The sequence below is a fragment of the Hemibagrus wyckioides genome, linkage group LG27 (genome assembly GCF_019097595.1).
Source record: "Hemibagrus wyckioides isolate EC202008001 linkage group LG27, SWU_Hwy_1.0, whole genome shotgun sequence".
In the NCBI taxonomy this organism is placed as follows: domain Eukaryota; kingdom Metazoa; phylum Chordata; class Actinopteri; order Siluriformes; family Bagridae; genus Hemibagrus; species Hemibagrus wyckioides.
Genome location: NC_080736.1, coordinates 14,861,261 through 14,870,202, shown reverse-complemented (window position 1 = coordinate 14,870,202; position 8,942 = coordinate 14,861,261). Strand labels below are relative to the sequence as shown.

The 8,942-nt window shown below is 39.9% G+C and overlaps 1 protein-coding gene across 4 annotated transcripts in view; it reads right to left on the bottom strand.

The window, feature by feature from the left end:
• The window catches only part of nhsb (Nance-Horan syndrome b (congenital cataracts and dental anomalies)), a 56,446-nt gene continuing 47,504 nt past the window's right edge, over positions 1 to 8,942 (bottom strand). For all 4 annotated transcript variants that reach the window (XM_058382430.1, XM_058382432.1, XM_058382431.1 and 1 more), the window contains 5 exons: positions 8,452 to 8,647; positions 8,099 to 8,230; positions 4,343 to 7,309; positions 4,090 to 4,213; positions 1 to 3,975 (listed from right to left, as the gene is read on the bottom strand). In XM_058382430.1, the coding sequence (XP_058238413.1) occupies positions 3,378 to 3,975; positions 4,090 to 4,213; positions 4,343 to 7,309; positions 8,099 to 8,230; positions 8,452 to 8,647 (4,017 nt within the window). In that variant the 3' untranslated portion in view covers positions 1 to 3,377. The remainder of the gene's footprint in view (positions 3,976 to 4,089; positions 4,214 to 4,342; positions 7,310 to 8,098; positions 8,231 to 8,451; positions 8,648 to 8,942) is intronic.

Genomic DNA, 8,942 nt, shown 5'->3' with positions numbered 1-8,942 from the left:
ACATTTATTGGCCTTCTCTATGCACAGTTACTAAGCAAGCCAGTTGGGCTGGCAAGGAATGGTTTAAATATACAATGGAAATTGTCACAATGTTTACTAAAAAATAAATACAAGGACAGAGTTGCACAGCTCAAAAATATACAAAGGCGTGTAATTAATGTAAACTTTGAAAACATTTTACAAAAAAGAATCGACTGTGTAACCTTTTTTTTGTTTAAAAAGATTATATGTACATGTTTATACAAAAATACAAAAACAGATGCGATTTGAAGTGAAGAGACGTTGAGTGACATGCTGTCTAGCACAGAGACCTTTGCAGTTAAACCCATGTTCATTCATCCAGTTTCAGGTGTCTTTACTTCTTTTATTCACTTTCATACCTGTACAACCCTTTGGCAAAAGCATAATGTGCTTCCCCATTTGTGCAGTGTGATATATCAGGTGATATGTGTACTCATTTCATTAAAGGAAAACACAAGTTACAGTGAGATTCAGTGTGAAACAGCAGTATGTGTGTTGACTGGAGATTATTTCTCATGAACACTTTTGACATGTGGTCGAAAGCTGAGGTACTGACAGTTCAGTGAAACTTAACTTAGAAACAAACAGATCTAAAGGCTTTGCATTTCATTCCTCTTTTCAAATACAGATGTCAATGTAAAGCCTGAATGATGTTTAGGATTTTAAAATCCTAAAATACAGCTACCGTAATCTGAGTCTTGTCATAGGAAGATAACGTGGGCAAATACATGTACACTGCTACAATAGCTTTAAAGATTTATGATGTCACTAGTGTTGAAGGTTCATCTCCATACATAAGCCAGATGGTGGGATTTTAAAAAACTGCTATGAAATGACAAATGGTAAGTTTAATGGCAATGGCAATAATAACAGAATACGATCTGGGTATAAAATCAGTTTAGAGCACCAAAAACAGCTGAATTAACTTTCATATCATACAGCAAATATGTAAATTATGCAAGTTTACAGCTAATTAGAAAGTTTTTTATTTTATTATTTTTACATTTTCATTTTACTATTGGCTAACACACCCCTGATATGAAATATGTTCAATTATAACCTTTTTAGTTAAATAAAGCTTTATCATTACTCTTTTCTATATTCATTAACAAAATAATTCTCTGGATAAAATATCCCTTAATGAAAAATATTTGTTTTTTTTTTCTTATTAAATGCTGCAATCTAATAGAGGATTTTACAGATTTCATACTTCTATATGTATGCATATGACCACACACAGATTAAAAGGTACAGTCCATATGTTTTCAGTGTTCTGATTTAAAACAAAAACAAAATCCAAAAAAACAAACAAACAAACAAACAAAAAAACAACAACAGTGATTTTAGATTAACAAATAATGGCATATATGGAACATTTTTTTTCAGTGAATATTGTTACTGTATATCATAATGAAATGTTATCAAAAAGTAATACAAAGTATTGTCAGGACATACATAAAGTATTGTCGGGACATACAGTACATGGTAACCGAACAGTCCAGAAAAAAAGGCTGACTTATTTTCATATGTTTGTTAGTCACACAATGACATATATACAAATAATGAGCAAAGCATTCTCCTAGTACTGCAAATCAGCAACTAAGAGATGCAGCTACATAAACGCAAAACAGCTGACCGTTCAAAGTTCACCTTTCTTTCTCCAACACCAGCACAGATATCAGCCAAACACACCCATATATACTCTAAGCCTGTCTGAGTACAGTCTTTTCTATAATTATTAATATAATTATTAATATTTTCTTTCATACCAACAGTGTTTTAACAGATTGTCCAGTTCTTCCACATTAGGGATATAAAGCTGAGTCTATGCAAACAAAAAAAAAAACAAAACAAACAAAAAAAAAAATCAAACATCAACATACTTTTCCACCTATTGAACATACAAATACTCAATGAATGCAAATGATCTGAAAATGATTTTTCCCCTATCAGGTAAGTATGTCGCTATGAACTATAGACCATTATTGCATGCTGTACAGAAGACAAAATAAAAGGGGGAAAGGGAGCACCATGACAGTACTCAGCAGAAAACAATGATTTGAAATGGACTGATTCACAGCTTGTCCATCCTCCACTTTTCGGCACAGTGTAAGCTTGACAAATCTCACTTTTTAATTTCATAACATCTCTTACTGAAAGAAAATAAAAATGACTGCAAACTGAATTCAGTCAACATCTTTCTTGCACAACTTTAAGGGTATTCATAGAATACAGTTCATGATTTCACTGTTGTATTCTTCCTAGACATTAAGCCCCTACATGTTACTTACAAAATGTACACATAATTAACATAATTAAGTGCATTCAAATGTAAAATATAACATAATCTTTTCTGGTAGTGTAAGCTCAAAGCTGGTGTTAAGAGAACTATAGTTAAAAGCAATATGGCAGCCTGTAACTGAAAATATAAACTCTTAATGTTATGGGTGGCACCATGTGAGAGCTAACACATGGGCTCATTTCTATCATACATAAACATTGCACCATTCCTTTGTATCCAGGATGTTTAAAGGAATAATCTTTGTCATCTCCGAACAAGTGCAAAATATTTGCAGCTTTTGCAAACCCATTCATTTACACATCACAAATTCTCAGCCATATAAAATGCCTATAATCCTGGAGACTCAATCTGTTCTCCTGAATTTACAGACCTTCTGTTAGGAAAGGCCACAGTGTGATTGTCCTGTGTAAGCCTAACTAAAGTCCCAATTAGGAATCACAACAATGGGAAGGTCGGTATTTGGTACTGTAACAACGAGTATCAACACTGCTACAAGCCACACATGCTAGTAAGTAATGTGTAAGTTCAATTTAAAAAGCAACTGATCTTGAGGATGACTGGAGTACTTTGATACTTCCTGACTGAGACTTTAGCAGGGTCGTGTCTAAAATTTCCTTCTAGTTTTGCACCCAACACATTAATGATCATTTTCTTAACGAAAGCTGAAGATATAGTGCTTTGAAAATAAAGTTATATGTTTTCATCATCTACACACATTGCTAAAATATACACCTTTCACATTTTCTGTGTGAAAACAAAAGAAATGATTGGCTATTGACTCGTTTTTTTTTTTTAAGAATCTTTTTCCATCAAGCATCCATATAAAAAAAGTACCACTAGAAGTTCCAATAGCATTTGATGGAAATGAAATTTCATCACTAAATAAAACACAAGTTCACTCAGTTCATGGAATACAAAAATTTCAAAGTGAACAAGGGGACTTTTTCCACTTTATTTCAAGATTAAATCTTGGGAAATTTTTTATTATTTTTTTCTGAGGGATTTGTGGTTTTGTCATTGGTAATAAAACCCAAAGAAGCCAAGAAAGATACCACTAGGAGGAACGGTCATCATGTGGACTTCCATCAGAGTTTTCAGTTTCTCCTTCAGAGATTGCCTGCATTGGGGCAGTGTATAGCCGGCTGCGAGTACTGTACCTGCTGCTGCTGGCTGCAGGTGGGATCCTAGAACGACCTTGCCTGGAGGCAGCAGACATAGTAAGGGTTTTTGTAGAGAATCCCTCAATATTTGCCTTAGGGAAAGTACTGGGGAGTGGCTCTGTGCTGGCTGGAGACTCCTGCATTGGTGAAGTGGCTTCCTCTGCTTGCCTGGAAGCCTCTAGTTCGCCTGGGGTCTTGGGAGTGATGGGGCTCTTGAGGATTTCTGTTGCAGACATGCGGTAACTGGTGTCGGTGCGACTGCCCTTCTTCAGCAGTAGTAACTTAAATTCCTCATTGGAGGTGCTTGATTTTTTGGCACTCCTGTAAATGGGTCCTGGTGCTCTCTGAGAACCACCTGCAGGAGCAGGGACAGTTGGAGTGATTGGACACGCCACAGGATGATTGACTGGACCACTGACAGGAGGAACACCAAGACGACTCTTCCCGTTGAGCTCCCCTGAGTCTTTCCGTCCAAGAACTTTCCTTTTTGATCTAAAGTAATTGTGGTAAAATGGATTAGAATCATCAGGAGATATATTACATAGGATTACAGGATTAAATACACTATGAAAAATGATTCTAATATTTTTTGATACTTCAGATTACCTGTGAATCATGGCAAACAAATCTTCAGTTGTGCGTAGTTTGTTAGGCGAAGGGAAAATACTATCATCATCAAATTTTGAGTCATCGGTCAGAGGAGAATTTGAATTGTCACTAGGTGTTGAGTCTGTGAAAAATACATAAATTTAAAGTCTGAAAAATACTTTTTTTTACACTGTAGAACACTTTTATTTTCCCTACAAAAATAACACATGCATTTATGTTATTTTGTTATAAATGGTTCAATTTCTATTACCTTTGCTGAAATAGTCTTCTGTGTCTGGGGTTGACTCGTCCTCATGTCCATCATGTGAGGCACTTCTGGTAGTGACACAGGTCTCGTACGCCTCCTCTTTACTTTTGATATCACCGATTGTGTGTGATGAGGTGTCTAAATTTCTGGAAGGTACTTTATCTGGGCTGTTGCACAGTACAAAGTCGCTCCTGCGTATTTCGCTGTAAGCAGGAGGAGACAGTGTGCTGCTCAAATTCAAAGATGGTTCTGCAAGAGGTTGTGGATTGGTTGCTTGACTGTGTTCACATTTAAAACTTTCTGCTGGTGATGCTTCTTCCTCATCTGGATTTCTGCTGCACTCTGCTTCTTGCTGAACATTACGGGTCTCACAATCCTGTACTGTTGGCGTTAAGTATTCTTCTTGTTCATTGGTTGGTTGTACAGGTGTTCTGAAAGCTGTCATGGCCCAGTAAGTTCCCGGTCCATGCCTCTCCTGCCTTATTTTAATGCCTTCATGTTGTATAACAATGGCTTCTGGAGGTGGGCACTGAGATTCACAGTGCTGCACAGCAGGTGGCTTGTAGGCTGGTGGTTTTCTGTTATGCCTGTTGTCAGCAGGCACAGTCTCAACTGTTACTGTGGGACACTTGGGTCGAGTTGACTGATCAGCACTAGAGTGCTCAGGACCATGGTTGCCCTCTGCTGGTTTATCAACGGATCGCAGATTAATTGACCTCAGAAGAGTTGAAGTGTTTGCTGTGGAGGTTGAACTAGACGCCTCTGCACTTGCAGCGGCACGAGCTTCTGCTAATGCAGCTGCTGCTGCAGCTGCTTTTTGTTTGTTCTGGTGAAGGAGGTGTATCTGGTTCCTGTGGGCAAAGGGCTTGGTGTGAAGAGCACTTAGGTCAAGGTGACTAGGTGGTGCCTGGGAATCAGTATCTCTCCTGCAGGAGGACCCTGCATCTCTAAGGGAAAGCTGCTGCTGCTGTTGGAGGGATGAAAGTGATGATTTTCTTTCGGGCACTTTGGGTTTCCTCTTGCCACTGGTTGGGGACAGTGGAGCTGGGAAGAATGCAGATGGAAAGGAAGATGTAGGTGTCTCTGACTGACTGGAATATCCACTTGATGGGGATGCCAATGCAGCTAGTTTCTCAGGAGAGCCCAGTCTGTAGTCACCTTCTTGTGGTGGAAGTGTTGGTGAGGTGGGTCTGGACCTGGGGCAACAGGCCTGAGTTTCCAGATTCTCTGGTGACTTGACACATTCAATAACTGTTGTACCCGTAGCAGTGCTGGAGTTGGATAGTGACCTGTAAGGATCACTAGATTTCAAGTCATTGAGAAGCCAAAGGTCTGCATAGTCTGACTGCACAGCACCCTCATCCTTAAAGGAATGTGTGTCAGAAGAACTAAATGGAGAGGAGCAGTCTAGCATGTCTCTGATATTTTCTACACCCCAGGAGCCAAGCTGCTTGTCACAGAGACCTGCAGTGTCAAGGTGCCTGTCAGAACCATCCAACTCCAGCTGCAGCTTCATCTCCCTGGAAGACAAAGGCAGGGGCAGCTCACTAGTAATCTTTGGTTCATTCTGCTCTTGAACATCCACATTGCTGCTTGTTTCCTTTAAAGAAGAGCTACGTTTTGGTGGGGGTGGCTTAGCCTTTGGTTTTCTTAAAGAAAGACACCCTCTTCCAAGTGTACTCATTCCTTTGTAAGCTGGTTGAGGGTATTCACCCATGCCAGGTGCAATGTTCCCACTTGGGCCACAGTCGGGGTCGATGGCTGCATAGTTGCAATAGCTTCTGCTACCTTTGAGACCACAGTCCAAGTGCACAGATGTGTAGAATCCTTCAGTGTCAACAGCATAATTTGTAGAGCTCTCTAATATTTCACCCGATGATTGCCCACTAAAGCACTCATAGGTTTCTCCACTAGAATAACTGGGACAACTTATGCCACTCTCATCTTCCCGTGAGCGCTTTGGGCTGAATTCTGGAGGACAAGGTTGATCTTGCTGATCCTGGTTGCAGTTCCACTCCCCATCACTAGCAGTACTAACACCTGCATCATCCATCTGATCTGTAGCTGAAGAGGTGAATGAACTAGACCTGTGTCCCTGGCCTTGTGACCTGTCCATGTGGTAGGGGTCAATAATGAAGCCAGTTGTATCGTCAATTATATGAGACCCTGTGTTGAGAGACAGTTCTGAATCACAGTGTGAGGAACCAGTCAAGGGAGGTGAGGCAGCTGGTGGTAGTGTTTCTGAGGTCTGTGATGGGCAAGTTGAGCTGCTTCCACTCCAGTTTCCACTTGAAGATTGATGGTCTTCTTTGTGATCAATTTGGCTGCTAAGCACGCCTGTGGTTGAAACAGAGTGGATGGGGCTGCTGAAGGTGTCTGAACTGGAGGAGATCTCACAGCTCCCCAGGTCAGAATTACGTGGAAGCCTGGACCTACCCCTCTCAATCCAAGCATTTTCAGGACTACCTCCATGCTGTATCCGCTTTAAACTTTCCAGCTGGAGCTCTGGCATAGTTTGATCATCGGTGCTTTCCTCCTCATCCTTTATCATCCTCCTTCCTGGACCTGGCAAGAAGTCCTCAGCCTCATAAGGAGAGAGCTCTTCATCATCTTCCTCATCATCATCACTATCATCTTGATCATTGTCCCGGAGTCGACTTCCTTCTCGGGGCAAACTTCTTGAACGCAGACGAGTGCCCAAAGCAGTGGTATAGGTTGTATCAGAGCGATCTGGTAATGAAGTGATATTACCGGTAGAGTGGGAGAGGGAAGCTGGAATTCCTTGACCCCTCTGTGCACGGATACGCCTACGGGATGGAGCAGCAATCAAGAAATCATCTGTCTGGCAGCCAGAGTCCTTGGTGTTCAGCGTCCGGCCGCTAAGTGACAGCTCCTCCTGGTAGAGGGACATGTGTGGGTTGCCATGGGCTACCACAGATCGTTCTCTGGCCACAGGAGATTCATCCGAGTCTGACAAAAAATTAAGAGGATCTTACAAACAGCACTCAGTTTTTGATTTAGTAAATAAGATTCAAAAGGTAACTGTATAAATAAAAATCTAATGACTGTAACAGAATCACTTAAGTCATTATATTATATTAAGTCCATAGCATCAGTGAAAAGATAATTGGAAATAAATGCTACATCGTGAAAAATATCACAAGATCCCAGTGACTTGTGATTTAGCTTAAAGTTGCAGTTCTACCAAACCTCTATCACATATAGTACCACTATACGGTTATTATCCATAATCATTACCTGCACAAGAATATTGAAACATGGGCTGCTTTTACAGTGTCAGTACTAGAGGCTCTGATAAATCCTACATTATTACAATAGGAATTACTGTGTTTAACTCCATAAATATATAGTATGCCAACCAAGATATAATGTACATGTTTCTCCATGCATTTTATGCTAGTTTTTGAGCTAATAGCTATGGGCAGCATTGGACAGTCTTTATAGTAGCAATTTCTACATGTGAATGTAAAATTTACAGATTTATAAATTGAAGATAAAGAAATTCGTTTAAAAGATTTGATTTTCTTATTGGTTTATTGAGTTAAGATCTATTCCATAAAGTTAGTATTAATCTCTTTTGCAAGCAACAGATAGCAACATAGCTAGGTTGATTAATTAATCTAATAATCAGTAATACCTGTTTATACAGTATAATGTGTCAATATAGGGTAAAAACCAAAACAAACAAAAAACCCAGAATAAGATATTAAATGAGCGCAGTGCATCACGTAGCCTTACCCATGTCTTGTTGCACTCTCCTGGGAATTCCTGTGATAGTTTTCCGCCTCCTTAGTTTCCTTCGCCGCTGCAAAACAGACTGGGAATGGACCAACGAGCAGCGAGCACTGGCTTCTCTGTCAAATCCTGCACCTGCAATCCGAGACATACAGCTTCAGAAACAATCACACTTTTTTATAATGAAACAATTTTCTTTTGACAGATTACTTTTGTACATGACTTGCTTTTAAAACCTTGTACATTTATAGACTTTTCTTTCCAGTCCCCATGTACTCCAGGCCACAGGAATTGATTTTATTGAAATAAGCATCTACTCTGCACTCACACACTCTGATTACTGCAGGAGTTTTTACCTGTAACATTGATAGGAATGATGCAGGATGAGATGACTTGAGACTCATTCTTCATCCTTTCATCTGGTGTGGGGAGTGGCAGGGCTTTCGACCAGTTGGTCTGCTTGTCCAGTGTCGTGGGAACATTGGGAACTGGACACTTAGGTCTGTGGCTATGAGCCACCAACTCCCCATCTGTATTTGTATTGGTTCCAACCTGAGTCACAATCATTTTAAAAGAGTTATATAAAACGGCCTTGAAAAAACTGAAAGCACACAAATGCGTACAGCTGTGGTCTTAAACCGACAGGAAGAAATGTTACATATTATCTTCATCAAGGAAGCAGCAGTGACCATGGGAAAGAGAAAGGGACTTAAAAGGAAGTGGCAGAGAGAAACAAAAATAAAAGAGAGACAGAAATAGCTGAAGAGAAAAGGAAGGAGACGGAAGGAATACTGTCAAGTAAATATTCAGAGTCAGGAATTTCGTCCAGATCCTATTCCATTAGTTC